Source organism: Calidris pugnax, unplaced genomic scaffold (genome assembly GCF_001431845.1).
Source record: "Calidris pugnax isolate Ruff unplaced genomic scaffold, ASM143184v1 scaffold58, whole genome shotgun sequence".
NCBI classification, from domain to species: Eukaryota; Metazoa; Chordata; class Aves; order Charadriiformes; family Scolopacidae; genus Calidris; species Calidris pugnax.
In genome coordinates this window covers 100,849-119,776 of record NW_015090868.1, presented here as the reverse complement: position 1 = coordinate 119,776, position 18,928 = coordinate 100,849, and the positions used below count along the sequence as shown (strand labels likewise).

The window sequence follows — 18,928 nt, the reverse complement described above, 5'->3', positions numbered from 1 at the left end:
TAGTAAATGTAATAAAAAAACTATACCATAAGCTATCCCTAGATAAACTAGCCTTGTTACGACCAGTGGTCTCCAAAGTGGGGTGCACGTACCCCAGGCGGTACGGAGAACAATCCACTGGGGTGCAGGAAGAAAATTTTGTACTACTAATAAAATAATATTTTTTAAATCAATTAAATGTATGTAATCTTTATCTCATACTTTAAATTTTTTAATGTACATTTGTGTATTTTTTTGTATGTAATGTATTAGTAGAGTAGCACATGCATAAAATTTATATAAAAAATACATATATTGGACATTTGTGGATTTTTTTTTTTCATTGATGGGGAACACAGTAAAGAAGCCTGGAGAGCACCTAGTTAGACAACTGAAATTACTACCACTTTCTGCACTCTTGGAGGGACAAAAAGACAGACAAAGCTCCAACTAAACCTATAATAGGTGCTTTTCTTAACTATTCTTTGCCAGATGAACTTTACGTTTTGGTGATTTAAATCACGGTTTAAGCACTGATGGCAACAAGACTGGATTACATGAGGAAGGCACATATGTCCTGAGAAGACCGGCGGCAGGCAGCAGACCAGTCTAACGACCACCCATTTCACATATACTATATCCTACAAATCATACCCTCTTGAGTATTTCTTTTGTCTATTGTTCCTAAAGAACACTTCTGCACAGCAACTTCCTTTCTTTACCCTGAAGGCAGAAGTCCTTCGCCAGCCTTCCCAGGAGAACATTTGTAGATTCATAGTAGAATTTGTAGATTCATAGTTGAATACCCTGAAGGCAGAAGTCCTTCGCCAGCCTTCTCAGAAGAACATTTGTAGATTCATAGTAGAATCTACACTGCTTTTTCCATTCCTGCTCAGCAAGTGTTACTGCAGTTATTCAATAAAAAAAGATCAAGTGCTCCACTTTGTTTTCAGGATGGAGAATACTTACTTTCTTCCTGGATTCGCGCTAAAATTTGCACATCTGTAACATCATTTAGCTTGTAATTAGACCCAATAGAGTCTTCATCCATCTCTGATGCGCTTAATTCACTGTCCAGAGAGGACTGTGGACTGAGCGGAGGATTTCTATCTCCTGAACTTTTGAGATGACCTACAGAAAGATAATAAAGTAATAAGAAATGTTAAAAAAAAAATAAGGCAAAAAAGGCAAGCTCTATTTCCCCTCCTAGTAAAAGAACCACCAATTTCAAAATAGATTATGACTGAGACTGAGTCTGATAGACCATTTGAAACATTTGATTGTGAACTTAGGCCGAAAATAATTTACACAGGCAGAGCTTAGCCGCTACCTCTAAAAATGAGCAGCTTGACAAATCATTATACTGGTGGCAAAACAGATTAATAACATATAATCTGGTCTACCAGTACCAAGTTTTGACTGCACAGCTCTTACTGAAAGAACAGCTACGTACCTGACCCATTGTGCTTTTGTTCTCATCTCTGCACACTACCTTGTAAGATGAAAGTTTGACTGTAACTTTCTTGACAATAAGGACTTGCCGATCCAATGAATGTTGATTCCGTTTGGGATGCTTAAAATACAGATTATCTGAAAATACTACCTGTTGTGTGTACAGACCTTTTGCTAAACTATAACATACAAGAAAAATTCTTCCCATTTGCTGCCTCCTGGCTGACACTCCATTGCCAGTTACATCTCCCCTCTCTGTCCTGCAGGCAGGCACAGCACTGTAGCACACAATGCAGAGCAGAGCTCCACAGATTAAAACAAAACCTGGGTAATGGCTCTGGTGAATACACCACAGCACAGGCTTCTCTCTACAAGTCTGCAGAGAACCACAGATAGTTGGATTGTCAATGCAATGTTTTTCATCTTCCCTGCAAGCTACTTGAGTTAAAGTATGTATAACAAGCCAACATTCTGACTTCTGAGTACAGATGTGTTCCAAGCATTAATTTTTCTGATGCAAAGAAAGTATCTATGATGCAGAATAAAGGCAGAAGACACTGCCAGAAGTTAATGTTTACATTGATTACTGCAAAGCCTCACAGAATACTTTTAATTGAAATACATACCTCTTCCTTAGGTTATATTGTTCACATCTCAGAAGAACTGATGGATACATTCATTGCATACCATATGTTTCAGTTAATAAGTAACAGGGTAGTTGCAAAGACTTTACAACTACTAACAGCTAACCTTTAAACACCTACTATGCAACTTACATCCCAGGCAATTACAGGGCCAGTTCTAGAAGCTGCTTATGTATGTTGGGATTCCACTAGTTCCACAGAACTAATGCTGTGTGTTTTGGTCTAACTGCTCATACACATCAGTGATTTTTGGGACATGAATATACAAAGAAAACATTTTAAATGTATCTCATGCCGGGAAGTCTGTAAAAGAGCCTCACCTAAAAAGCTTAAATACTGCATATTACAAACATCCCACAAAAGACTGACCACAGAACTAATGCTGTGTGTTTTGGTCTAATTGCTAATATACATCAGTGATTTTGGGGACATAAATATCCAAAGAAAACGTTTTAAATGTATTTCATGCCAGGAAGTCTGTAAAAGAGCCTTACCTAAAAAGCTTAAATACATAATACAAACATCCCACAAAAGACTGATCTAGTTCCACAGAACTAATGCTGTGTGTTTTGGTCTAACTGCTCATACACATCAGTGATTTTTGGGACATGAATATACAAAGAAAACATTTTAAATGTATCTCATGCCGGGAAGTCTGTAAAAGAGCCTCACCTAAAAAGCTTAAATACTGCATATTACAAACATCCCACAAAAGACTGACGGGTTTTTGGTGCCTTTCTTACTAGAGTTCAATGAAATTGTAATCTATTTGAGCACATGTTTTTGAAAGGAAGAGGAGGAAGAAGAAAAGGAGAGACCAGACACTGACACACACACGTACCTGAGGTACCAGGAGGTATGAGCTGTTTCGCTAAAGCGGATTTCACTGGTGTCGAGGAGGGAGAGTTGAAACCACTGCTGTAGGGGCTACTGGTGTTTGGACTGTAGGAGCTCGCGTAACTGACTGCGCTGAAGGGGCTGCTGTACAAGCTCTGTCTCTTGAGAGCTGTATGAAGAGGAGGAAAGGGAAAAATTATACTCAAGGAACCAATGAAAAATTAATACAACGCTATATGATAGTGTGATTCCATCACTATACAGTTCAAGCAGAACATTTCGGTCAATGGGACCAATGAAAAATTAATACAACGCTATATGATATTGTCAGCGTGATTCCATCACTATACAGTTCAAGTAGCACATTTCGGTCAACGGGAAGTTTTTCAACTGATTTCTTCAGCTCCTAGATACAGCCATACCATGGAAGAATTGCAAAAAGAGTGCTTCCCTTATAGTTCTGGGTACCAAGAACCTACTGGGCACAATAAAGCAAACTGACTGTAAGATTATTCCCTTCTGTGCAGCTCCTGTTCTAATGTTTTGGGATTTTTATGTCCGTGGGCTTCAACCCCATACACTATATAAGACCTAAAATCAAGTTATTTTCTCTGCTATTTATTGTGAATATTTCAGTGCTGAAGTATTTTCAGATTAATTTTAACCCCCAGCAAACTTTTTCATTATACTGCAGTTCCCCTAGTTGCCAGGTTTATGATTTGTATAGTTACTTAAATGACTACTTAGTTCAGAAATTCACATTTTATTTTAATATATTAGAAAGTGGAACTTCAAGGGGGAAGTGGGAACCAAAGGAAATTCAGTCACTTTTGGTAAAATCAGTTCCGTCATTGCTGAAAGTATTTTATTCCAAACAGAACTGTATTTTAACCAATTAAATTGCAAAACATTAAGCTGAAAGCTAGAGATGCAAACTTTATGATATGTAAATTTAGATTCAAATAAGTTGCAGCTCACCTAGCTGCTAGAAACTGAACTCTCTTTAAGGTATACCAGTACTGAAACTATGTATATATTATCAACTGACAAGAATATGCCAGGCAAATGTATGGCAATATATTCAAGTTCTAAAAAGGAAAAAAAAAAAAAGAAAAAAAGCAGAAATTAAGCTATTCAAAGAATCCTATGTGACATTCCTCTTACTGAAACAAGAATTCAATTAGTGCAGTAATAAGTAGGCTACTGATAGTAGTGGACAAAAAAAATGGAAGGAATTGAACTCTATTTTGTTTACTAAAAAATCTTTATACTCAGTGTAAGATTTTTTTTGTTTTGTTTTGACATTACAAGGAGCCTAAAGAGAAAAGAGACTGCAGTTGCACAAAAGTCTTCTTCAGCTCCTCCTCCCACCCAACTCTGCTCTTCATTACTACCTCCTCAGTTGTTCAGTACAAGCAAAGGTGGGGCCACACTATTATCCAGCCTATTGAAGTGAATTGACATTAATAACATCTAGAGCATTTAAACTGATTGCATCAGTGAATTACTTTTTAATAGCACCCAAAAAAATATCATCCAACCATATGGATGGCAGAATGCAGCATAAAAGCAGCAGAAATTAAAGTTGACTTTGCAGTAGATTTCTTATATTGCACCTCACATAAAGATCCTTTCTGGAGTCTAAGCCAGTTAATATTACTATTGTTTTAATTACAGCAAAAACACAGCTATAGATAGGGGATGGAACATTTATATTCCAGCTTTTACTGCAAGTCTTAAATGTTACACACTAATTTCAGCAATTCGTGAATTCAATGAATACTAGCTAGTATTCTTAAGTACTTCCAGTTCCCTTTTTCAGGACCAGAGGAAATGGTCTGAAGTTGCAGCAGGGGAGGTTTAGATCAGATATTAGGAAGAATTACTTTACTGAGAGGGTGGTCAAGCACTGGAACAGCCTGCCCAGGGAGGTGGCAGAGTCACCAACCCTGAAGGTATTTAAGAAGCATGTAGACGTGGCACTTCAGAGCATGCTATAGTGCCTGAGATTGTTAGGTGTTTTGTTTTGTGTTTGGTGGTGTGCTTCTGTGGTTGGTTTTTTTTTTTAAGTTGTTTTTTTGGAGGTGGGGATGGTTTGGGGTTTTGGGGGATTTTTTTGTGTATTGTTGGACTCAATCTCAAAGGTCCCTTCCAACCATGAAGATTCTGTGATTCTGTGAGAGCGTTAGAAGGGAAACCCCCATTTTACTAAAAAACTCAGACTGTATTTTTCCCCCAGAAAAAAAGTGTCATTCAAACCATTTTTTCTGGCCTAGAATTCCTAAAGTTTTTCCAACAGGAATTTCTGTAAGTTAGGAAGACATTACTATTTTTACAACTACAAGATACGGCCTTTATTAGGAATGTCAGACAACATTAGTAAGACAGATAACTCATTTTAACATGGAAATGATGCTATATTATGTGAAACACCAGAGGCGAGGGTTAATGATCAACATTTTTATTTTAAATTTTCTTTTGTAACATTCAGAAATAGTACGCAGCATCCAATTTTAGTCAACATTTAGTTAAATTGGTCTTGAATCTCCCTTTTGCTCTAGAAAATAGGAATAGAAAAATTTGAGTGCAGAAAACTCATGCTTAGGTGGTTCAGAAGTTCTACTGCATGAATCACATCATTTTTCCAAATGCTAGAGACCTGATATTTATTTTTGAGAGACTTGATATTTATTTTTGTTAGGATTACGTGACAAATTAATTCTAGCAGTCCCTGTAGCAATTCAAAACAATCATTAGTGGAGTCTAGCACTGAGACCTGATTTAGCTAAGTAACATTTGGTTTTGAACAAGCTCAATGCTTAACTGAAAAGTCAAACTCACTCAGCATGGAAAACATGACAGTTTTGGTTGCTTTGTTGTTGTTTGTTTTTTTTTAACACGTATCTACACAGTTCTCCTACCAGCTATAATGACCATGCATCTGATTTCAAATATTTAAATAAAAATGCTGCCTCAGTAAAAACTGCAATATGACCAAAGTTACTCTTTTCTAATTCTGTGCAGCCGTGTCTTAAGAAGGCGCCTCTTCCAGAAACTGTTCCACATAAGTGTTTCTCTGCTCCTTGACGTGGCTTTCTTGATGTGCTCTACCCCTCTATGATTTTAGACCACCATGGGTCATGGAAGCCATGGTTTCCAGCCAACACAAAATGCACTCTTGCACTTTTTCACAAGAGACTCAAGGCATGGCTATGAGAGGTCTTTGCACCAGAATATACCTAAGGTTCCCTCTAGTCTTCTAACATGCTTCCAACACCAAGCAGGACTCGCTCTGCAATTCTAAACCTGAACCTTGTAGCAACAAGGCACTAGTGCATCCTGTATTCTCAGTAACTGAGAGCTGCTCTTCCCTCCTTTATTATCACACAATGGAAAAGATTACTTTTTAAGAAGGAAAAGGAAAATGTGGAGGAATATGAGAGTCTATTTGAGACTGAGAAACAGCAGAAAGATATTAGATTAGAAAGACATAACAGTAACTGACAAGATAAAATAGTCAAGGCAAAAGAAACTCTCTCCTGAATCCTTCTTGATGCATGAAAACCCTTATCCACAGAGGGTTGGAAGGAAAATTGATAAACTGAACCAGTAACTCATAATAGGTAAAGTGATGTGCCCATGAAGTACAAGTATTATGTAAAATACAAGTCACAAAATATTCCAGAAGGTGTGGGGTAGGAAACAAGACAGCACCAAGTGCCTTCTCCAGTGGAGCTTCCTGTTACCTTGTATCTGGCTGGTTGCTCTGAGGACTATTTTTTTTTTTTGCTACAAATCATTTTTCCATGCACCATGCTCCAACCAGCAATATTAGTGCCCATCTCTTCTACCACTAATATTTTCCCCCATTAGTACTATAGATGAATTGTGGTTTTCTTGCAAGTATCACTGCCAGAGGCAGATTCTCAGATCTATGGAAAAAAGAGGTGAAGTTGCCAAGACACATCATTTGAATGATCAAGCTTTCAAGTTTGTCCATTTCATAGGGAAGCTTCCTGTCACTTTACTTCAGCTATGACTGAATTTTTAAAAATACCTGAAGGGTAACAATCTGTGGGTACTTCTGGAAGATTATTACTCAGTTCTGAAAAGAAAGGTTAAGCATGAACAATTCCGTTCATGGTTTATCTTTACTGCTATCCAGTCCTAAATACTCAGTAATATTCAAATTCCCAAACTTGTATCATTGTTCATAAATCCCTGTGATCTGGGTACTTCCATTGTTTAGAATTTCAGTTTTGGCCTGCAGCAAGCCATTTATCATGTTAACTGTTCAGGAAAAAATTTAATAGATGCTCTTTAAGGCAGCATACACAAAGCACAAGAAATAGGAGATGACTGAAGGTGACTCGTACCAAAGGCACTTTCACCATTATGCACACGATTTTTACAAGAATAAGCAATGAACTTTTCATGTAATCTACTAGCAATGTTTTCAAGTTTTATTAAGAACCATTTTAGTACAAGAATATAGACTGAACAGCTCCAGAAAAGAATCCATGGAGGGGGAAAAAAAAAAAGTTACAGTCAAATAAACTCAGCACAAAGTTTATGCATCACCATGTAAATGGAGCTGGTAGTTGGGAACACTCCTGGAACTGTGTGTTCACATATTCTTAATTCAAGTCCAGCCATTCTGCTAATTCCTGAAGATAACAGTTTAACAAAAAAAAAAAAGATACACATAGCACAAGACTGCAAAAAGATGGAAATACAGGGAGAGAATAAATATTAGTAGAAACAAAGAAATTTATGTCTCAGCATAACTTCTTTTTTAAAAAAATTAAAAATAGGCTCTAACAAAGAAATTAGAATGAAGTGAGAAACCCGATGGACAGAGAATTCTATTCAGACCTTCAGTGTTTTGCTGCTGGTTTGACGTCAAAAAGGCTGGGAATAAAAGGGTGGAGAATGTAGGCTTTCATCCTCACAGGGCCAAATGCTCAGTCCTCCTCCAGTTTTGAATATAACCAACTAACTTGTAGCAAGGAAGAATCACAAATTTTGTATTTTTTTGATCTGACTGTGACAAGATCTTAAGTTACTGGGGATGGGAAGAAAAGAAATCAATACTACCTTCCCAAAGTATTCAAACACTTCAGTCTCCATTTCCTTAGACAAAATAAAATAGTTCATCTAGCAGAAAACTATGTTCTGTGTTAACATACCAACAAACACCTAACAATGATGATAGTTTAATACAGGCTTCTATTTTAAAGACAAGAAAACCTTCAAGTTAAGGACATTGCTCCTTCCTGAAAACTTCTGACCAAATTGTAACTATGCACGTGGTGTAAAACTCTGAAATCATGTCTCATGGCTTAGTGCTTCCTTTAATTTTATTCATACAGTCCAGAAAATGAGCAGAATGAATTAATATTTGTATATCATAATGACAAATGTAGTAGAAGGTAATTGCTGGATCTCACCCTCTTCTCTCACGCTATCTACCAGCTAATTCTGGCACTGTTTCAGAATAACTACATACAACCCAGTGGTGTTAGTATGCAGGAACTCACCCAACATTGTCTGTTCCAGCCTGTGGATCAGTGACTTTTTAGCAGATTCAATGTCAGGACTTGGGTAATCCATTACCTGCCTGCACCAAATCAATGGACTGACAGATTTTTGCACTGGAGTTGGTTTCTTCTTTGGGGATGTATATAGCCTGAAAAGGAGAGGGGAAAAAAAAAGTTGATGAAGACACACAAACCAAGCATAAGATGAAGCATGTAACAAAATACCACATACTATGCTATTTCTATTTTTTTACTGTATCTACAGCACAATCCCAAAAATACAAAGAAAGCACAAGTTTTACCTTTGAATTAACTATTTTGAATGCAGTGTAATACTGCTAACATATGGTTACCCATGGACTTCTGGAAAAAAGTGATGCCTATGCTGCTACATGGGGATATACCAGCTGATATGCCAGGAAAGAAAATACCTTCACTTTCAGACATGTTAGGTACATGGAAAATTTTACTTTGTCACACAAATGTACAACTCAGGATTAATCTTTTCATATTTAAGTAACTTTCACCTGAAATAAAGAAATCAAGCACTATGCAATCTGCAACTGCTGTTTTCCCAAACACAAAGATGTAGCAAGCAGTAAGCATCAAGTATCTTAACAGCCAAGGAACAGTGCTGAAGTGCACAGAATACATCCACTATTTCTGTAGCCTTGAACAGGAAACATTTTGGTTTAACTTATAATCTGTATCCTAGCACCTGATCCTTTAGTTCTCCTTTGAACACTGAACAAAGGGACTGTCTCTGTCCTAAGGGGTATACAGTCAAGCATCAAAAACAAGGGACAAGAGATAATGCGCATAGAGCGAAACAATGAGAACATATTGTTCTACAGGACATGCTGAGGCCTCTGCTGGTCATTCTCCATTCATTTATTTTAACATCAGAATTCTATGACTGAAGAAAGAAGTATTCCAGTTTAAAGGCTCTAGAAGTTTAGCTGAAAATTCCTCCTCCCTCAGCAAACAGATCAGAGGAAAAGTCACAACCATTCACATACTCAAAATTGGCATGTTTAAGTTTTATCTTTGGACTAGAACCAAACTTGGAAATGTGCTTCAGCAAAAGACAACAATGGACTGCAAGATCTACAGCTCTAACTAGAGCTTACGCATATGCAGAAATGGTTAAATGAGTGTTTCTTCTAGGAGTAATGACAGACTTCATACTCCAAGTGAGTATGTTTGCACGCCACACACTGTAACTTAGGAACCTTTGACAGCCTAATCAGCTATGCTTCCATACAAAACAGTCAGCAAAAAATTCTTGTTTCATTTATGTCAACGACATCAGCAACACAGAAGTTATTTCTCACAGCTCTGTTACCAGATTATTAGCTGATCCTTCCTCTGCAATTCTAGAACTTGAACTAAGTTTGTTTTATAAACAGCTTTAGAATGTGGGGGGTTTTTGGCTTGTTTTTTCTTTTTTTTTTTTTTAATTACTACCCTTAAGGTCACTTCTTACAAAAGCTTCCCAAGAAGCATGCTTATAAAATGACCAGGAATATCTCACCCAAACCACCGATCACTTTGTTTAAAGCATGCTCTGAAACACTCTTCCCTCGTAAACACTGAGATTAGAAAGCTATGCTTGCAAATGCAAGAGAAGATTTTTATTAGCTGCCAGGTTTTCAAACAAAAACGGAAGCTGTTTGTAACAATGCAAATAGCCACTGCCACATACTATAGTCCACGTGGCTTAGGCTCTGGCCAGTATCACGCTGCTCATTAAAACTGATTTCGTAGAAATCCTTAAAATCTTCACAGGCACTCTGCCCACAAGAAAAGCTAAGAGCCCATCGCATATTTATAGTGCTGAAAATACTTGGAAAGCACAAGAATCACTCAATTTTTACAGTTCTATGGAAACAATTACACAAATTACTGTACTTTCTGAGATTATTTGCATCTAGTGAAAAAAATGTGTAACACTTACTAGCTCTCTAACACTTTGAATTTACTGTCTTTTTGGCATTTACTTGCCCGTGCTCTTTTCTGTCCTAAGGTATGTTTACACAATACAAAGGAGTGCCAAAGGCAACAAGGCCAGCTTCCACGCTGTGCAGGCTAGACCCACTCCTAGCTCTCTGGATAGCTGGCGTGCCTTGCTGGGCTTGAGAACTTCCACGCACATTTCAAGTGTTTACAATAATACTTAGTGTAACAGGCAAGAAATTGAAGTGCATGTCCTCTTTGAAAGACAAAAGGGATATCTTCAACAAACCTACAAGACTACTGTAATCAAAATAGCAACCTGCTATTTCAGGTTCCAAAAGACTCTTTTCTGCAATTTCCAATTGCTGCATTTGTTTCACTAGTAGTTTATTTACTGAATCAATCCAGGCTCATCCAGTCCCCCCTTTTCCACCTCCCTTTCTAATCAAACATATATTGCAAATTCTCCCACCTCTTCCCAGTCAACTGTTTTTCCTTTGTTTCAGATCTCACATTTAAAGAAAAGACAGAACCTTATAATACACATATTTCATGCAACTCCACTTCCTCATGACACACACATTTCCATCACTGCAGCAACACAATGGCTCTTTCAGGACAGTTTCTTGCACATCATGCAATTACAAAGTCTCATTATTATAAAGCAATGATTTTAATTTCCCATCTGACAAAGAACAGTCAATCTCAAGTTTTGAAACTGACTTAATTCTATTTGCTTTGCCTACTTTGGATTAAAAAAAAATATATAAGACCAAGGGCACGGCTAAGAATCAGAGTGATGTTTCTACTACTTCTTCCTTTCTTTCCAACAGCAGGAAGGGAAAAAGAACAGAAAGGAGACTATGAAGCATCTACAAATAACTTCATACGGTTAAGTGCTCATCTTTGTCAAACTACTGATAGACCCAAAAGACAGGCTGAGAGAGTTTGGGTTATTCAACCTGGAGAAGAGAAGGCTCTGGGGAGACCTCATAGCCCCTTCCAGTACCTGAAGGGGGCTACAGGAGAGATGGGGAGGGACTCTTTATCAGGGCTTGCAGCGATAGGACGAGGGGTAACAGTTTTAAACTGAAAGAGGGGAAACTTATAATAGATATAAGGAAGAAATTCTTTACAGTGAGGGTGGTGAAACAGGTTGCCCAGAGAAGCTGTGGCTGCCCCATCCCTGGAGGTGTTCAAGATCAGGCTGGATGGGGCTTTGAGCAACCTGGTCTAGTGGGAGGTGTCCCTGCCCATGGCAGGGGGGCAGGAACTCAATGATCTTTAAGGTCCCTTCCAACTCAAACCTTCTATGATATAGATCGTCCTCAGCTGAAGAGCTTTCCAGGTGAGACTCATTCCCATTTAATGTTAACGCATTCTAGAGCAATGCAACAGCACTTGCCTGGCAGCACAGCAACTTCAAGACTGAAGATTACCAGTATGACTTCATGCAACTTCAAACACTACTAAATCACTTTCTCAAAGCAGGAAGTTGAAAACGATTGAGGAAGCTGACAGCTTACAGCTACCACCCCTACCGCAAACGTTAACACACCAGAAACCTACACGCCAACTTCTCCACAAGCCAGGAAAGACTCTACAATTTAGTGACGCAAGGTCAAGTAAAAGAAAAACAATATATAAAAAGGAGCCCAGAAGCTTCGATCTATTTTGAAACAGCATTAAGATTACAGACATTATGATTCTGCTGCACACAGTAATATTGCCTTCCTTCACCTGTCACTAGTCAGCTGTGCCCCAGTATCACCAATGTGAAGTTCAAAGCAGCCAGGGGCTCTAGTGGTTAGTTCCAGGAAGACGCAGCACAAAAAGGGCAGAGCTTTTGTGGCAAGGCTGCTGTCACTGCACGCTCTTCAGATAATGTCAAATGCATGGGGCGAGCTGTAGTGTGTCACGCTGGGACACAGCCCTGGCAGAAAAGGCTTTGAAAAAAGAGGACACAACACTGAGGTAGGAATGGAATATCTGCATAAGGATTACCTCACCTGAGGAACACCTCCCACTGCATTAAAATACAAGAGGCTGGTTGCCACAGGCATGAAATCAGAAGCCAAGATTCTAATCAGGAAGAAAGGAGGAGGCTTTTTGTAGCAAAATCCTTCTACTGCTCCAGCGCCAAAGTGGAAGGAAAAACATGCAGATGAACATGAAGTCACAGATCTGAATTAGAAAGAAGATGGCAAGTGGAAGGAACTTGAGTTAAAGCTCATTTATTTTAGCCACATTCGCTTTAAGGGAAAACTGGCAGGTACAATAGAGACAATGAAACAAGACAGCAGACAAAACATTGTAGACAAAAGCAGAATTGTGAAAGCAACCTGAAGTGAAGATGTGAAGGAAAAACTGAAGTCTGAGGCCAAACCATTTAGAAATTCCCCTAAAATACAGGAGGGGAATCCCACAGGAAAAAGCTACTAAAAAGAAATACATCAGAAGACAGTAATACTAGACAGTCTTGGAAATACACAATTTAGAACGCAGTGTCAATCTCAAACTTTCAGGACATCCTATTTGGAGGAATTTATATAAGTTAAAATAAGATGGATTTTGAATAAACAGCTACAGGTAAAGATCTGAAGAGAATCTCTGGATGTAAAGAAAAAAAAATAATAAATCCAAAACCTAAGTGACATCCCTGCACATACCTGGCCCACAGGTTTCCTCTTTCCTCTTCCCCACCCCTGCAAAGTTCCTATCTTGCAGTTGTAACTGACTGAGACACACTGCTTAGCCTGTAATCACTAATTGGTTGGTGTACTTAACTAACGCTTCTAGTTCCAAGAGATGCATGAGTTACAGCAAACTCCAGGTCTCTCAAAAATATGGATACCAATAGTACAAAAGGGCTTTGACAAGCTCATTAAACCCTCATATTAAAGCAGCATGTCTCAACTACATGATGTGATTTTCAAGTAGAATTGAGAGTATTCAGAGAGGTTGCAAAGTGCAATTGGGAACACAACTATGTTCCTGTCAGCAACAATTAAAGATAGTTAGCTATGCCCTGGCTAGTTACTGGAAATTACAGCCATTATTCATTTCCTCATCTCAAAAGAACCTGTTGCTGTCTGAAGGGTTGTTGTAGAACGGGAAACGGGGCCTTCAAAATCTTGGAAGATTCCTCTAACACCATCATGTACCTTCCCTAGAACTGTCACACAAACTCTGTACAACTGTCCACTGTTTGAGAAGCTTTTCAGAAGAAATGTGTTTGAACATATCTGCTCTAATGTGGTATTGTTGATACTTACATTGGATAGAGAAAATTTGAGAAGCTCTGTGTCCTATTAAATGTGATTCTGCTTAATGACTAGGCTTGAAAGCTCTACCAACCCCTACAAGAAGTGAAATGCTAATCATGCCTAAACAAGACACAACTATGAAGTGAACTCCAGGAATACTATTAAGACAATAAAGGAAATTCGTATCAAAACTTTCATGACATAAAAATATCAAGCACTTTTAAAAGTCATAAATATTGCACAGGAAGTAAGAAATGGAAAAAAGTTCTTCCGCCTGTCCTCAAACATCTGTTTCACAACAAATACAGATATCTCAAAGATATTAGTCAAACTGAGTATTATTTGATCTTACCACTTGTTTCCCTTGATAAACTAGTAACTTCTTTAATCCTTAGCTCTCCCACATGCTTCTTTTCACATTATCTTCCTAGTTTAAGATGATGTTAACTGAATTTGGTTAAAAACCAATAACTGATTTAATCAGATTGACATTTATTCTGCCACAAAATGAAAAGCATCTATTTCTTTTTTACTTAGGTCACAAGGTAAGAATTGATCAAAATCTGTCCAGCTTCCAAGAGGCCTGAACCACATTAATACAATGACATTTTAGCAGTTGAAGAGGAAATGCTGCAGTGTAATTTCAGCAATGGGATTTCATTCAGGTGCAGCTCTCCCCTAAAACACTCATCCTACACTTTACTACCTCACTATGGCAAACTTTAGGGTTCCAAAACAAAGTTAGTGCTCAAGGGACGTTAAGCAATATGAGATGAAAGACAATCACTACAGGTCACAGCCACTTAACCAACAAACTGCAATGGATGGCCAGAATGGAAATGTAAACTATTAAAAACAGGTGCCAATTTAACAGAAATAGCTGCTTAATGAGAGAGTGTATAACAGTAAAAGTACTTGCCTTCAATTTTAACTAAACAGGATACCCAACCAATCTGAGGTCTTCAAAACACTGATTACTTTGAACTATTAAGATTAACATAAACAACCCACCAATAATTTCACTTTATGCACACAGTAACTGCCTTTTGTTGGTAACTGAAGTCAGTCAGCTGTTAGCTATTTCAGCCCTACCAAGGAGACTTTAGTTTGCAGTGACACAGAAACCCTGGTAAGTGCTAGGCCACTGTCATTTAAAGAGGACACAACTGTTCTCAAGTTTGTTGAGCAATTAAACATTCAAAATAGACAGACAGCAAGCTCTATACTCTTTTATGCACACACAGCATATAAGCTTTGAAGAAAAAAAGCACTGTATATTTTGCTGAAAGCTTAGGTAAGTGACTTTGTAACAAGTTACTACAAAGCAAGTTACAGAGGATTCACAGCACATGAACTAATTACAGTAATTGCCCACGTGTGCACACTTATCCTGCAATAAATTTGAGACAATTTTTAAAAGAAGCACAGCAAGTGTACTGTTACCAGGTTGTCTCAAATGTGCTTCACATCCACACCCAACTTTTCCCAGCAAAGCAGGCAAGGAGCTGCACACCTCGTCCTGCCTCTCTGAAGATTTCTCCACTCTGGTCCCCCTTCCTGCCCTTTTGACTTTTTAATTATTTAATTTCATTTTAAAAAAAAAAAAAGACCTGCTCAGATTGAAAGTTGAAAAAAAATCAGGTTTGATCCAATCTGGTTCAAGAACAGCTGAACTGGAACACTCACAGAATAGATTACCAAAGTCCTTGGTAACTTCTTAAGGAAGTAATTAGCAGGCCTAAAGCAAAGTCCCCGTGGGACGAGGTACAGCTCGGTACTGGGTGCACGTGCATATGCACCTATTTGTAACCTTCAGTACCCAATTAGGAAGAAAGTTTCAGCACCTTAACCAGGATTCAGAAGCATATGGCCAAGAAACTCAGTCTACATTCACTGACATACTCTTAGTAATTTACCAGATGATCTGAAGATTGTCTGGTGTGCTAAACTGTTTTAAACAAAACATATCTGAATTTAATTAACCACAGTAAAGAAAAACAAACAAGTAAACATATAAACAGTCCCAAAGTTCACTATACTGTAATGCTGTTTTAATAGCTAATGCTGCTACTAAAGCTGCAGTATCAAAGCTCTTTTAATTTAGGCTAGTTCTATCTTCTCCCTTTATTTTTCACTTTACACTTCTGTCCTGTGCAGACTTATCTAAAAGCATTTAAAGAATTAAAACCTACAAATGAGCCAATCAACTCCAAAACGTAGACTTAAAAAAAACCACCATACACATTCCAGTATCAATTTCAGTCACAGTATCAACTGTGCCATCTTAAATTCATAGACAAACTTCACAGGCACTAATTTAATGTGAGCATTAAATGTAAACCAACGTAATTTTAGCAGTGAAGATAACTATTTCTTCTGCCATTACAAGGCTGTGGACAATTTCATAATGGAGTATATGAATACACAAACTGAAAAAATGGCCATATTACACAAAGCAGAGATAAGAACAGAGATAACTGGCACCCTTCATCTTTTATCTCCCACAGCAAGGTCCTTCAAAATTCAAAAAGTAATTAAAAGGTAAAGACAAACCTAGGCTTCTCTATGCAGACAATCAAAACAGGCAAGCTGAATCACAGATGAATCATTTTTTTATGCACAAACTATGATTTAAATTTATTTTGCTTCCAGGTGAGATTTCCTCAGCTGGTAAGTGGTCTTTGATTTCTACAGTGGTATAATCCCACAGTTTAAATGGGATTTTGGGTTAAGCAGTAGTGATCCAAATCCATTTGAACTTCGAAGAGTTCACATGAGGTTTAAATTTCATCGAATGCATTCACCCTTTCGGTTGATTCAGTTACTTTTTGAGTGACCTCGCATGACCGAGGCCTTAAGAGCAGGACCTTTATGAAACCTACTCACATCATCCTGCCTATTTTCACAGGGTTGTTTCTCTTTGATTGCTCCACTAGCCCTCTGAAAATTCCCAACTTCATTTAGAGCAATAACCTCCATTTATCAAACACACAAATATAGTCATCCTACCTTCACCAGAAAAAAACCCGGAGTATTTAGTGCCTCAACATTTGAATTAAATGATGTTAAGAAATTACAGGAGTTTGATTTCCATTTTTATAGAACAATTTGGAAAGAAACCATCATCAGTCAATCTAGTCAAACCACAACTACCATTAAGTCCATATTAAACTACAGCATGAAGAGACAAAGTTTGTTGTTTTTTTTTTAATTACCCAGCCATATTTCTCAATATGTACGACAATAATTTCTAGGTGTATACTTCTGTGTCTCAGTCATTGTCTGATATCAAAAATGAGTATTACAGTTGCTCAAATATTAGCAAAGGGATGAAGACATACAACAGACCACACTTGAGTTTTGTTGCCTTTTGAGGACTAGAACTTGCAGAGAACATGACTGAAGCCACGATAACAGGCAGCTTAAGTAATGTGCCAAACAGCTGACACCAGCACGAGCAGTGCTCAGTGAACTGTGCCACCTGCCCATGAGTGTCCAGAACCGCATAAACAAAAACACACAGCATTTATGCCATCACTGTCACCACAGGCTCTGCTGTGACATTAACTTTCACCAAAGAGATGCATTATGTTGCCCATGACTTAGGATTAATACATAAAATGATAACATCTATTGTCACTAGAACTCATGACATTCACAAACTTGGCCACCCCTCTCCAAACTTACAGTGCAAATCTAGTATATTGCACTTCCCTCAAGTGCTATAAACCAGTGGATTAAAAGGCATAAGCCAAGGAGTAGCTGCTTTGCACAGACTCATCAGATGATGATGCCACTGAAGATGATGACTTGTGTTAATTTAGTAAGCACATGTTGGATGAGAATAAACTTATGCTGTCATACTTCTCCAGTGGATCAGGCTGGGTGTCAGGCAAGTGACTTCTCTGAGGAAGTGCACACGTCTCCTCCCTGAGCAACCAAAACATTGCTCATGCATGGAATCATTCCAGCGCTTTTAAAGGTGTTTCTAATGCTGAAAGACATTTTTATTTGTTTGTTTTTTAAATTTGTCTATGTTTTTACTCCCAAAAGAGACCTTTGTAGATGAACCTGCAACCAGTTCTGGCTCGAGTCAGGCTGGTTACACTTCTACTCCCTGTACCCTCTATCCCTTGTATTTCTCTGTTGACACTGTGTTCCTCTCCAATATTTCCCCTGCAGCTCTAATACTTCTCCTCAACTAGTGTCATAGGAAACTTCAAAAAGACAGCTGGAGAACAGCATGATGTTAAGAGAGAGCAAACCCTCTTCATTCTCAGCAGAAGCTCATCCAAGTGTAATAAAGGCAAGGTAAACAGCCACCTGCAGATGTTTCTGCTGGAGCTGCAAGGTAAGCAGTCCACTTAAAAAGAGAGGAACTGCCTAAGGTAAACTGTGGTCCCACATCGTTAGCAATAAATGAAGACACCTGAGGACAACGCAGCTATGAGATGGAGTATGTTACATTTTCTGCCGTCACAGCTGAAAGAAATCAAGGCTTAAAACATGCTCGGTGCACGTCTGAAGAAGCACAACAGTACCCTGTGGGCGAATTCTGCGCTACCCCAGAAAATTTCCACAAGTTTCCCCGACGCCTCCAACACCTCCTGAACTTGTGAAAACGCTGACAACGGATCCCGGGGCGGAACCGGAGCCTGCTCCGGTCTCCAAGTGACCCCACGCAAAGCTCTCCCGGCACAGCGCCGCAGGCCTCCAGGGAGGTGCGATGTGATGTGCAGAAGAAACCCCAACACCCTTCCCCTGCCGGCTCCGGGGCTCCTTGGAGAGCTTCATCCCTTCTCCCAGCCCCAAAGGGCGAGGCCACCTCCCCACACAAAGCCCCCAGACCACCTCCGACCACACGGCCGGGCACGGCCCCTTCCTCCCCGGGGGAAGGGCGGAGAGGAAGGGGGGACCCCGAGGAAGGGGGGGACCCCCCTCAACCCCCATCCCCTCCTCACCAGCCGGACTCGTCCTCCTCGCAGCCGGCCAACCGCTCCAGCTCCTCCGGCCTGACCAGCTCCGCGTCGTCCAGGAGGCTGTTGCCCTCCTCGCCGTCCGCGCCGCCGCCGGGCTCCTCAGAGAGGGGCGGCCGCCGGGCGGCGGCCCTGGGGCTGAGGCAGCGGCCGTCGGGCGAGGAGGCGGCGGGGGGGGACGGGGAGGGCCCGCCGCCCAGCAGGCGCTTGGGGCTGGCGGGGGCGGCGGCGGCGGGCAGGGCGCCGTGGCGGCTGCGGGGCTGCTCGGTCTGGTTCTC

General features: G+C 39.5%; 1 protein-coding gene across 1 annotated transcript in view; it reads right to left on the bottom strand.

The window, feature by feature from the left end:
- SLAIN2 (SLAIN motif family member 2) overlaps positions 1 to 18,928 on the bottom strand; it is a 61,793-nt gene that overhangs the window by 17,432 nt on the left and 25,433 nt on the right. Inside the window, exons 3-6 of the mRNA XM_014945496.1 lie at positions 18,636 to 18,925; positions 8,453 to 8,601; positions 2,917 to 3,081; positions 949 to 1,110 (exon numbers count right to left, since the gene is read on the bottom strand). Of these exons, the coding sequence (XP_014800982.1) occupies positions 949 to 1,110; positions 2,917 to 3,081; positions 8,453 to 8,601; positions 18,636 to 18,925 (766 nt within the window). The remainder of the gene's footprint in view (positions 1 to 948; positions 1,111 to 2,916; positions 3,082 to 8,452; positions 8,602 to 18,635; positions 18,926 to 18,928) is intronic.